Raw genomic sequence first — 12,744 nt, 5'->3', positions numbered from 1 at the left:
GAAGTGACAACACAAGACAAAAGCCTGCCGATAAGAAAATGCGCATGACGAGATTATGGTGATTTTTGATCATATGACGAGTTGTCAGAGCATGTAAGAGTGGAGTTACAAAGATAAATTATTAATGCTTACCAATACACCTTCTTTACGGTGATTGCTCTGTTTTATTAACACACGGAGAGTCTATTAATCTATAAGAAGCTTCAGATTCTGTAAATTAACGGATATGGAGGAGAATCTCGACAAATGCCTGGAAGAGATGTAAGATGATTTAATTTTGAAATGCCTTTATGCTGTCAAATATGCATGCACCTCATACGCAAGCCCTCATATAATTTCTATACAGAATGTGTGATGTATCTAGTGTGCGTGTGTATGATAACTATCCATCGAGGTAATCGGGCGATTTTGCGATATTTTGTAAGTTCCCCAGTGAAAAGTGCAGTCAAAGGAATGGCATAGAAAGCAATCCATGATCAGACTTTACTGAATGAAACTTGGCGTCATGTAATTATTATTGCTTCATCACTCACCCAGAAAAGAAATTAATGTCTGTTAAAGTGATATTGACAAAGAAATTCCCTAATGATAAGCCATGTGCCGACATAAGGAAATTCAAACTAGTTGCCTGGCAAAATAAAGCCCTTGGATCACTATAGACGTAAAATTTTTGTGTTTTAAAAAATCAGCCTGGATTAATGTTGTTTTGGTGGGAGAACTTATTGGACATCATATTCTTTAATCCATGGCAATTCACTTGATGTGTTATAGATATGTCCATTTGGACTTGTCATTTTAAAAGTCACTATCTACTGCCAGGGGTTTTGCTGAGTTATACAAATAGAAATCATCAAGGGAAATATTGCCCAACCAAGTGTAAATAAAATTTTCACCTTAAATGGGTTGTTGACATTGCCTTGGGATGTGACTTAGCTGTGAACTTCTTGGCAAGTCTTAGTACATGTTTGAATAGTTCATGGGACTTTTTCTAGGACGTTTTGGCAATTATCATACTTTGAAATTGGCTCTCGTTGTTTTATGAGAAGTTTGCACTAATGTCTTCATTGTGAAATGTGAATTTATGGCTTGGGGCCATTTCTTATGAAATGTATTGCTTTTATGTGGAAATTCATTTTTCACGTCATCATAAGGAGCCTCATTACAATGTGTAGATACATGGCAATATACTCACACATTATTTCTCCACTATTTTAGAGTTAAGTCTTGAGTTTTTGTTTTATGAAATAAAAATACTTCTTGGCTAATAGATTTCTTTTCTTATTAATTTTAGCCATCAACTACCAAATGTTATTGGAGTAATGTATGCTGATAGACAAGGTTTATGTTTGGGAGGTATGTTGGAAACTAGTCAGACTAAATATGGATTGAATATGTGATCATCTTGTTGCATGGCCTTTGGCAGATTTATCTTTAGAACTCTGTGAGGGACTAAGGCTTCCATCGTAATCCTCCTGCTAACGGGGTTCGGTTGTTGTGGTGGCTAGTGTGTTGGCTTCCCACCCCGTGGGCTTGGGTTCAAATCCCGGCAGTGGCAGAAAATTATGTGAGACTACCCAAACCCTGCTTGAATGTTTTATGGAGGACATTTCAAGCTCAACAGTCCTTCCGTCGGAAGAGACGTTAAACCGTGGTCCCCTTGGCACCTATAGTTAAGAGTAGGCTAATGCCAATGCTGGGTTTCCCCTCCACCCTTCATTACCTACCCTTCCCTCATGGCAAATATGACCTCAGCTGTCGGTTGCCTCCTCTAATTACCATCCTGCTGCATAGCCTGAAATTAACGGGGGTTGAGAAAGTCGGAGATAACACAGCAAACTTATTGAGCTACTCTCTCCATTGCAGCCTGAGTTGCTCTTTATTGTCGTGGACTAGTGCGCATGAAGATCTCAGAAAATATTGTGATAATTTGTTTCCTTTTTCCCTCCTGATCCCTCCTTTCTTTTTCCTCACTCGCTTACTCACGCTGCTTGAGAAGACGCTTCAATGCCAGGTTATCCCTGCAGAGGCTGTTTTTTTCTCCTTCCCCCTCTTACTCCCATTGAACAATATCATGCAGGAATGACCATGTCTTTCCTCTTCCTGACTCTCATATCCTCGCTAATCTGATGTTAGCATTCCTATATACTATTGCAAACATCTTGTTCCTACCTCATATTGCACGGATGTGATGACATTAGAGATGTGTTCGTAAATCTATGTATTTAAGGGACATTAGTTGGTAAAATATTACAGCTTATAAGTGTGCTTGTTTCAGCATACTTAAGCTTCATAATATAAGTAAACTTTGCCTTTAACTTAACTGATACATGAAGCCAATAGGGGGGGTTTCCTATTTTTTTTTCAATGGCCTAAATCGAAAGATTATTACTCCTGGAGTATGGATTTCATGATTTTAGATTTTTAAATGATGAAATCTATTTTTTTGCGATTAAATGAAAAGTGAAAATTTTCAAGCTTGTGAAAACGCAACAGCTAAGTATGAATGCTGGGAAAAGCCCGTGTGACGTCATTCTGGTTCCGGCTGCCTCCATGTGAGGCCACCTTAGTGCCACTACGATGCAGGCAGGTAGCAGAGTACCCTGCTAGCAGGTAGTGCTTGGCTTAATTAAAGAGTATTAATACCCTATCAAACGAAGGAAACTTTCCGACCATAGGCAATTTTAATAGGTGATTATTAAGACATGTTTCTCTGAGCTCTGTGCCACATGCGTGCATTGGTAATCTCAGACATTTTAAAACACCTGACTACTCCTGAGTATAGTAACTGGGCCCCTTTGACGTCAGGTGGAGTGGCATCGCATGACCGCCAATCTGGCCTTTTTCAAATGTGGTTAAAATTGACCATTAACATTCTTCTAAACTGGGATATATATTAAACCAAATAATTTGTATATTGTGAATATACTAATGATGGGTAACAATTCACAATTAATGCCTTTCGTTTTCTTTGATGAAGGTAACTACCCTATTTTGTCACACATAGTCAGCCCTCGGTTCAAACTGAACCCCTGCCAATCAAACTTTGTTTGTGCCCCTGTTTGCATGTGAATTAGGACTAAAATATTTTGTAATTGCCTGATTTTATTTTTACTGAAAATGTATTGTATTCTCTTAAAAACTTTTTTTGAGTCCAAAATAAATGTTCCTAATACTCCTGAACTCATCCAGAATTGCTGGTCTCTTCCTCTCAATGCTATGTGAATGCAACTTTTCAATTATTTTGTATAATTTGTAAATTTAATATTAAATTTCTCTGGGTTAGTTTTAATAATCTGGATCACAGTTGCATAATTTCATAATGAGAGAGAACTATTCAATATGAATCCTTGATTTTGCATGATATGAGGTCTTAAGCCCGTATGACACTTCCCAATTTATTGGCCAATCCATTGGATATTGGATTGTGGACCCACTGACACACACCAATTTCTAGCCCAATCTCCGTTTCACAATATTGGGCACAATTTCTTGGCCAATCTAGATTTTAGAACTGGTTCTATTTTCTCGAGGCCAATCTCCAATCAGAACTCAGTCTTGTCGACTCCTAGTGGCCAAAACTAGAAGCTCTTTGCAAAACATTTCACCTCGGAATTTTAATATCATATATAAAAACTTTAGAAGCATAGCAACCCATGAAATAGCTCAAATAATTAATATGTACTTTGAAAGAATATAAATTCACAAACATCAACTGTCTAAAGTGGGTAATTCGGAAATAACATTTCGGATATTTAATGAATAAAAATGTCGTGTTTCTCCTCGATAGCGTCTATATTTTGTTTATTTTACAATTATTAAACTATTTTTCATGATTTGAGCGCTAAAGTTTTGGGTGAAAGTCCCAATTGATGATACAATCTCTGTTTATTCGATGAACATATTCCAGCCAAAACGAGCCGCTACGTTATCTTGGCTCACCTATGAGATCACAATATTGCCTATCTCTCATCATTCAAGGAACTCACCCGAATGAAATTTCAAGCAATTCGAGAATATCTTTGCAGCCCCTCGAAATAGTTATTAAATTTACAATTATTATGCCACCTCCCATTCTGTAGCTCATTGGCAATCAATCTGCGTTTTGAGATGCTCTTTTGTCATTTTGTGTTATGTGGCGTTCTGTAGCGGGATATTAGAACACTATAACGGCCAATATTGGTGTAAATATTGGTACGTGTCGTACGATGCGTAAAGCCCACCCAATATTTTAACCAATATTGCGCGCCGATTTATTGGCCAATAAATTGGAAAGTGTCATACGGGCTTTAGCAAGTACACAATAGAATTATTTAACGTTAGGTGAATACGTCATTTTAAAAATTAATTGCATTAAAGATCATTATAACCTATAATGCTGCAAAGTAATTGTGTAAATTATTTAAGTTTTGCATTGTAAACAGATATAGAGATAAATAAATCACCATAGTTTTGTTGTGTTCGCACAGCATTGGGCTGGGCGCAGCGATAAACAACATAATGAAACAAAAACAGCATTAATTGGGTAGTGGAAATGCATTTTTGATATTCAATATGTACCTACATAATGACCTTGGAAATGATTCACAGTCTAGTGTTAACACAGCTTTAAGATAAAAACAATTCAGCTGGAGGTTAACTCATTGCATGGTATTTTCCTGTGGGTTCAGAACTTGCATTTTTGAAAGGATTCTGTTCTCTCTCCCCTTTGCACCTTTGTCTATATGTATGATGTATATATTAATACAATTATTGTGTATTGTCCACATTTTTCAGCCAAAGGACATGCTAGCAATGAAAGTGCAGGCATCATTACAGCTATTGCTGATCAAGCTGCTAAAATAGAACCAAATTCAAAACCACCTGTGGTCCTGTTAGAAAGCGAAACTAAGTATGTTACATTCCATGTCAAACATCATGAAAATCGATATCTGGACAACTGTGTGAAAACAATGGATGTAAATAATGTTAATCTTTGTTTTCAGGCAATGCTTCATCCAAAAAGCTGATACTGTTACTGCTGCCATTTATAAAACTAATGTGACATCATAGGGTAGTGGAATATTGCGTGGTTTCATTATTCTTTACATAATGTGTCTGTGGATTTATAAAAATGTGTTTGGATTTTACTGGGAATGGTTTAACATGAAAGCATCTTAATGTAATGGTAAACTTTTGCCCTAATTTTGTATAATGTATGAGGTATTCTCCTTTTGATATGTTCAAGTGTTTACCATATAATAATGTTATTGTTGATACCTGGTAATAATTTGTAAATAAATCAATCATTTGAAAGAAGCAGTAATTGTCCTTTAAAATTTTTTTTTGCGTGGTTGTTTGAAAAGTTCAATTAAGTTTAGTGATATTTCTATGATTACCTACAATAGCCCAAAGCATCAAGTACTGGAGCTGGCTGAACTTCTTCCAAAGTAAATTAATCCAATATTATAATATGGTAAAAGGCGACTGTCGTCTTCCTTGCCTCATTTCCTTTGGATTCCATTCCGTCCACAGTTAGCGATAACTCATTTCCTTTCGGTTCCCACGATCCCCCACCACCTTTGGCGACAGGAACTGCTTGCATGGCCACGTAAAGTAAGACATCTTGCTTAGGAACGTGATCCTACTATGCACCCGAGAGAATAATGGAAACGCTGACCAGAGGAAGGCGACAGTACGCTGGGCAGTCGGCGTGCGCACACGACTGAAGTAAGAATAAAGTGTGATTGTAGCCGACATGAGTTCTTACCTTTTTCCTTGCAATTTTCCCGATCAATACCGGACTCTCAGACAAAGGCGAGAGAGTCTTGGCGACTAACTATACCCAATAATCCATTACACCCCTGACTACGATAAGCCGTCTAATACCATGCGAGCCTACATGAGTTTTGGGTAGTGAATTTTCTCCAGAACACAATGAATTGCAAAATTGGATAAATTTAATTGTGTAAGTCGGGTTTCTTCCTGCTATTCATGAATGCTCAACATTTCCTCTTCTTTGTACTATCGTTGGAAGTACACCGTCATTTTTGATTAACCAGTCTTGTAATCCTCTTCAAAAACGAATAAATGAGATCTAGGGACAAGGAATATCTTTCTTATTCAAGATGCATTTTTGATCGTGCTCAAGTTTACAAAAGTGTAAGCATGAAAGAAAGTTATGTTGCTTTCTGGAACCGCTTCTTATTAGTGACTGGGAGTCAAGTGTCTTTCTGCAATTCTAAATGTCACTTCTTCCATGTGGAAATGTATTAAATAGCTAATTAATGTTAGCATTTTTTTACTCTTTTAATGGTATGTAATCCCTACAAACGAGGATGGTAATTGAAATATTATTTCAGTACAAAAACTAGCAGTGAATTCTTGTTAAAAAGGAGGCTTCATCCAGGTCAATGCCCAATCTCCAAAGGCGTTCACCAAGGCCTTTGAGTTCCTCTTTGACAGATTGAGCAGGCATTCTCTCTATTGACGTGGAGGTCTGCTCGGAAGAGGGGGGTGGAGAAGATGGCGATGATGACGGTGATGAATCAGAGGTGGTGGGCATTCGAGTTAAGACAGCCAGCCACCAGAAGCGGAGAGGGCGGTAGCAAACTGCCATCGTCAGGTAACGCCCGGGATCCAAGTCCATTATCAGTGCCCCACCATCAATATCTGGAAATCAGTAAGTATAAAAAACTGTAAGTAGAATGCAGGGGGTGTTATTTGCATATATACTTGCTGCTCCAAAATTTTGTGTTTTAAGTAGTTAAACTTATTAACATTGAATTTGCTAGAATAAATTCAGAATTAATTAATTGTAAATATCAAGAGGTGCCCTTTTTCATGATGATGTCTTTAATAGATTTGCCATTACGGACAATGTACCCCTCTGGGTTAAGCTTGACTAATTTATGGTGCTTGTAGTGTAGCACCCTGGAAAACTTGGAGGTCTGGTAAATCTCTAGGAATTTTATTTTCATTAGAAATATTAGGGAAGTATCGAAATCAAACTGGAATTTTCTGTGGTGTGAAATAACAAAACCAACAAACAATATCTATTTTGGCAATTTCCTTTGTCATTTCCCTCTTTCTTTGTTGAATTTGAATACTTGCAATCATCAGAAGTACCTGTACAATTTTTTGTGTAGGTATACTGTTCGCTCTTATTGGTTGTTGTCTGTCATTCAGTGGCATAAAGAATGTGCTTTTAATGGCATGTCACTAAAAGTCAAGTTTCCCTTTCGTTGTTGCTATTTGTATTCCTTTTATCACTGGGAGCACAATGTATTCTACATACAATGTGTTCTTTGTGGTAGCGGCCGAGTGATTCAGGCCCATAGTGTTTCCTCGAACCTCGTAAACTGGCTTGTATGTCTGCTTCCAAAGAACGCTTTGCCCTTCCATTAGTTGCTGTCAATTGCTGAAGTCCTGCAGCCCAAACCTGACGTACAATATTCATAGCAATCCATTAATTCCACTAATTTTAACCACCATCATAGTACCTGAACATCATGTGCCGTTTCCACATTTTTTAGGGACATTTCTCCCATGGCTTTAGCGAAAGAGATGAAGGGGTTTAAACCCCCCTGCACCCCTGGAATTCATTCTCTCCGAAATCCCGCTTTGTAGTTTTGCCCACTCACCGACTTTTCTTTTTGTACATCCTAGAGCATAGGCAACACGTATAGCACATTCGAATTGAGCGATGCCTACCTTGCAGGTATTATTATTATTAAAATATTCTACCGATTAAGGTAGGTTTCCATGGAGTTCTTAAGAAGAATCCCGGGAACCCCCTTCCATCATGCACTTCCCTCTTCAATGCACAATAAGACCTTCTCCCTTTCATTCTACATATCTAAAAATCTATTCTTTTCCTTCCTCTCCCTCGTTTACCTAACATTCTTCCCTCTTAACACTATTTTCAACATCCCCTCCCCGCTAAGTACTCGCTCCATCCATATCTTCTGTCTCCTCCGTATCTCATCTAAAAGCTGCCTCTCCTCGCCCACCATGTCTAGCACTTCGTCGTTCCTCCTCCTCTCCGTCCACTTCACCTTCTCCATTCTTCGCCACACCCACATCTCGAATGCCTCGAGTCTTCTCTCGTCCTCCTTCCTAAGTGTCCACGTTTCTGCACCGTAAAGTGCTACACTTAGATCAAACTCTTGACTAACCTTTTCTTTAAACTCTTACATAACGATCCTCTTAGAAGCTCCTTCCTGTTTCACGAACGCCTCCTTCGCTATAATGCAATTCTTTTCCTGATGTCCTTACTACTGTATCCTTTTTCCTCTAACGTACTGCCTAAATAGTTGAACTGCTCAACCTGCTCAAGTTTTTCACCACCCACCTTTATCTTGAGTCTCATATTCCTCGCTCGTGATGCTTTACAAAACCGCATAACCTTAGTTTTCTCATGATTAATCCTCATCCCATACTCCTCGCAACGCTCGTATGACGCATCCACTAGAGCCTGAAGACCCCTCGCTGAGTGGCTAATCAACGTTTGATCATCCGCGAATCTAACTGACTTGAATATCATTCCTCCCACTTTTACTCCTGCTTCTAACTCATCCCACGCTACCCTTACCATCACTTCAGCGTACATGTTAAAGCGCAGCGGCGATAGAGGACAGCCTTGCCTCACACCTCGGCCCATGCTTGCCCACCCAGATTCTCCGTCCGCTACCATCACTTGCGCAGTCGGGGCCATATACAGATTACGATTCAGTCGCCAATCCCTCCAATCTACACTAATGTCTTGAGAATATCCATTAACCTTACACTCTGTCAAATGCTTTTTCAAAATCCACAAAGCAGGCATACACGTCGCGGTCATATTCTAGGTTCCTCTCCACCAGATACCTCATTATCGCTATTGCATCACGAGTTGACTTCCATTTTCTAAAACCAAACTGATCATCGCCAAATACTCGTTTGCCCTCGCCTCCATTCGTCTGTTCAATATCCTCGTACCACTTTCGCCGCTTGCGATATTAGGCTAATTATCCTATAATTTCCGCATTCAACAGCTTTCTTCTTTTTCGGTAGCGGAATTAGAACCGTCTTCACTCTTCTTCAGAAATCTTCCGCCCAACACCCCTCCTCATAGATCCTACGAACTAGCTCGAAAGACCTTTTCTTACTATCCCTCCCTAGATTCTTCAGCAGCTCACATGGGATATTGTCCACGCCCACTGATTTCCTAGCCTTCATATCACGAAGGCCTCTCTTGATTTCCGAATCTAGATCCCCGGCCCAATATTATCCTCCTCCACTTAACTTTCCTCCTCTAATGTCAATCCCTCCGGCCTATTCCTTCCTTCATACAGATCCTCCACGTATTCCTTCTATCTACTCTGTACCTATTCTCACTCGGTTAGCATCCTTCCATCTTTAGCCTTAATTTTAGGCATGGGTTGCCCTCTTTTGCCGCCCGATAGCGGCTTAACTTTGGCATATAACGCGCCTACCTATCCTTCCTTCTGAAACATCTCCATTTCCTCTCGCTGTCTTTTCCACCAAGCCTCCCATGCTCTCTTAGTTTCACGCCGTAATCGATTATTAATTTGTCTGTACATTCTTTAGCCCTGTTCTGTGTCCACGTTCTTCCACTTCCTTCTCTCCTACCAGTGGCGTAACTAGGGGGGGGGGGACGAGGGGGATGGATCCCCCTCAGAGAAAGCCTCAGAGAAATTAAAGAATATTTTAAACTATTGTCCAGTTTTGACTTATAATTACTGCATTTACTGAAAGTGAAATTTTAAGTGCCAAAATGACGTAAAATGTATTTCCAGGCATGTAGTTTTTCAAAAATTTTCCCGGACCCCCTGTTGCTCGGAGGGGGGCCCTCACCCCTAGACCGTCCCATTAGGCTGTCCCAAAAAATATTGTTTTTTAAATTTCAAAATCGTCAACCGGATTTCGATGACCCTCGGCTATACAAGTATAGGCAAAAATATTTTCGAAAATTTTTAAATAATTAGTTAGCGAGAGGCGCCTGAATACCAACATCCTTAATTAGTCATACGATTTCGCAAAAACTGTCAAATTAGGGTCATCAGGGTAAGTTATGAACCGTAGGACTAAAATTTCATAGGTTATTAAGTATATTTCACCATTTAGGCTTTGCGGCCCGCGCAGCCTGGCGCCAAGAGTGGCGCTAAGCGATGCGGCGCAACAGACGGCTGAGGCCGTCCCCCTCTCCTCCTGACCCACGGTCGCCCGCCATGTTCACATGCTTCAGTGTCTCTCTCTCTCAAATTCAGATTTTGAACTCGTTTCGTAAACCAAATCATGTCGGCACGTATGGTAATCAATCTTAACTTTATTTTGGAAAATCGTCACAAATTTGTCAACCTACTGAGAAAATTATTCAACAAAGCCAGGTTTCAGTTGAACTATCTCTATCTTCGTCCCCTCTTTTATCATTTTTCGAAATTGGGAAGCGATCTGAAGCAAATATTGCTTTTGTTCGTTGTCTTTAGTAATACTGCTATTGAATTTTGTGATTAGGGCCACCACGGCTGAGGCCGTCTCCCTCCCTTCCCCACTCTCCTCTCCCCTCTGGTCCTCTGGTCGCCCCTCCAGCAGAAGCTCTTTCTTCGTTCCCTGGCCTGCCATTTTCCGAAACTGATATACAAACGGTAACAAATTATGGTTTTGGTCCTCAACGTAAATTTCACCTTGTGCGAATTTAATGTAACAAACTGGACTCCTGGTAGATATGAATCATGGAATTTATTGGGGCGCTGGGGTTTACATCAACTTGAAAGGGTTCGCTCACTGACCCTCCACAGTTTTCAAACTTCCTCTCCCGCCAGGCAGGTTTTTGTAAGTTCTGATGTCCAAGCCCAAAAATCGTCTTCTGCGAAAGCACAGAAGCTGATACCACTGCTGTAATTGGCATGCTGTTGCATTCGCACGCCCCCTTCTCTTTCGGACCTTCATTGTGAATGGCGATCTGATATCTCCCAATATCCTTGGACTTTTCCATGTGTACTTTCACCCTTTGTGATGATTAAACCAAGTGTTTGTAATGAATAACTTGTTTCTCCAGTGAAATTCTGCTGCTTTCCCACCCCTGTCGTTCCGAATTCCTAATTAAAATTCTCCTACTTCGTTTCCATCCCTCCATTCCCCGACTGAAACGTTCCAGTCCCCCATTAATACCAGATTTTTCTTACCCGGCGTTTCTCTAATTATTTCTTCGAGCTGTTCATACACCTCATCTACTTCTTCTTCCCTAGATTGCTTGTGGGCATGTAAACTTGAACCACCACAAGGTTGGTGGGTCGTGCCTCAATTTCTACCACAAGAATTCTATAGCTTACCTGATCTATACCTACCACGCGCTTACCAATCTTCCCGTTTAATACCAAACCTACCCCTCGTTGACTTTCCTCCCCACCACTAAATATAACCCTGTACACGTCACTCCAGTAGTCCCCACTGTCCTTCCACCTCACTTCGGATAGACCCTAGATATCTACCCTCCCTTTCAGCATTTCCCTTTTTATATTTTCTAGTTTACCCGCCCTCATCATTGTCCTCACATTCCACGTCCCTACATTTATCGAATCCTACTTCTTCTCCATCCTCTTGGTCTTCTTTTCCTCCTCGTTTGATGCTGCTAATGATGCTGAAAAAGATGATGATGATATGTCTCTGCAAGGATTTCGCATGATACGGACCCCGAGGACCTTGCCGACCTCGCTGCCACCTACGACCGCTGAGAAGATGTAAATAGGCGGAGATGTAGGCAACAGATGGACAAATTAAAAAAGGGTACTTTATCAACATCTATCGCAACCATTGATAAAAAATGGGAAATGTTGCAGAGTAACATCTCATTAGCTTATTATTATATCGTTTTACGGGACTAGGATGACATAACCATGTTGCCTGTATCTGGCAATGGAGAAAAAACTCACCTGGCAGGTCCCATTTCCCAGCATCCGAAGCGTTCTGTATTACGACAGTGACGTTCTGTTGATTAAATTGATTTTCCCCCGACATCAGCAAATGAGTACTGTTAACTTCACGGAGAGTCACTCTGTCGCATCGGAACAGCTCATTTTTATGGCCTAGGTCATCCATCTTGGCTATGATCAACCATTCTCCTAGAAACTGAATTAAAGTACTAATCAATCAACGAACGGATAAAATTTATTGACCTCATACAGCGGGCTAAGGAGTTTTCGTTTCATTCGGTAAATCTTCCTGAAGAAATAAATAACAGTAAAAAAATTCCTTTGCAAACGAGCTACAATGAAGCTGGAGCAAAAAATCCAGATATTAATTCTCAGTAAGTCAATTGATTTTGAGTAAATTTCATTTCAAGTAGCTACAAAATGACAGCGTTAAAAAAGTAAAAATGGAATTCAATTATAAAACTGCCTGAAGAATGAAATGAACAAGTTTGCAAATACGCGAACGAAATAGGTAGTAAATCGTTGCGGTAATGCACGAATTTTACAAACCTCCGTGATGTTGAACGTTAGTGTGGCGTTCACCTCATGGTCGCAGGGCCAGAATTGTTCTTCCGAAGAAAACGACGACTTGGATAACAAAAGAATAACGGAGGAAAAGAGAGCGAATTTCAGTGCGATGAACATCATCAATGTATCTTCTTCACGTGCTGTTGAAGTGAACCTGTTGAAACTTGCTTTTACTTTTCTTCGTGCGACTGAAACTCCGATGCACACACTTGCTACAGAAGCTTTGAGAGGAAGTCAGATAGTTTAGCGAACGTGCAGTTCAGTT

General features: G+C 40.0%; 2 protein-coding genes across 2 annotated transcripts; one reads left to right on the top strand and one right to left on the bottom strand.

The window, feature by feature from the left end:
• Positions 1 to 23: 23 nt before the first annotated feature.
• Positions 24 to 5,295, top strand: LOC124166547 (ragulator complex protein LAMTOR5). The gene is made up of 4 exons (XM_046544099.1): positions 24 to 261; positions 1,292 to 1,353; positions 4,774 to 4,888; positions 4,983 to 5,295. Exons 1-4 carry the CDS (start codon positions 227 to 229, stop codon positions 5,047 to 5,049), a joined length of 279 nt encoding a protein of 92 aa, XP_046400055.1. The 5' UTR covers positions 24 to 226; the 3' UTR covers positions 5,050 to 5,295.
• A 623-nt stretch (positions 5,296 to 5,918) lies between these two features.
• Positions 5,919 to 12,729, bottom strand: LOC124166546. The gene is made up of 3 exons (XM_046544097.1): positions 12,462 to 12,729; positions 11,913 to 12,108; positions 5,919 to 6,648 (listed from the first exon to the last, which is right to left on the bottom strand). The coding sequence occupies exons 1-3, from the start codon at positions 12,597 to 12,599 to the stop codon at positions 6,347 to 6,349; spliced, it is 636 nt and encodes a 211-aa protein (XP_046400053.1). The 5' UTR covers positions 12,600 to 12,729; the 3' UTR covers positions 5,919 to 6,346.
• Between the last annotated feature and the right edge of the window lie 15 nt (positions 12,730 to 12,744).

The sequence above is a fragment of the Ischnura elegans genome, chromosome 10, assembly GCF_921293095.1.
Source record: "Ischnura elegans chromosome 10, ioIscEleg1.1, whole genome shotgun sequence".
Taxonomy (NCBI): Eukaryota; Metazoa; Arthropoda; class Insecta; order Odonata; family Coenagrionidae; genus Ischnura; species Ischnura elegans.
Note: the sequence above shows the minus strand (reverse complement) of the source record. Positions and strands in the feature narration are given on the sequence as shown.

Bases quoted from the DNA above. Each gene is read 5' to 3' on its own strand.
- LOC124166547 (XM_046544099.1), top strand. From the start codon at position 227: ATGGAGGAGAATCTCGACAAATGCCTGGAAGAGAT. The intron at 262-1,291 runs GTAAGATGATTT...TATTAATTTTAG, and splicing joins GACAAATGCCTGGAAGAGAT to CCATCAACTACCAAATGTTA. The intron at 1,354-4,773 runs GTATGTTGGAAA...CACATTTTTCAG, and splicing joins ACAAGGTTTATGTTTGGGAG to CCAAAGGACATGCTAGCAAT.
- LOC124166546 (XM_046544097.1), bottom strand. From the start codon at position 12,599: ATGATGTTCATCGCACTGAAATTCGCTCTCTTTTCCTCCGTTATTCTT. The intron at 12,109-12,461 runs GTTTGTAAAATT...ACTTTAATTCAG, and splicing joins TAACGTTCAACATCACGGAG to TTTCTAGGAGAATGGTTGAT. The intron at 6,649-11,912 runs GTGAGTTTTTTC...ACTGATTTCCAG, and splicing joins TGGGAAATGGGACCTGCCAG to ATATTGATGGTGGGGCACTG.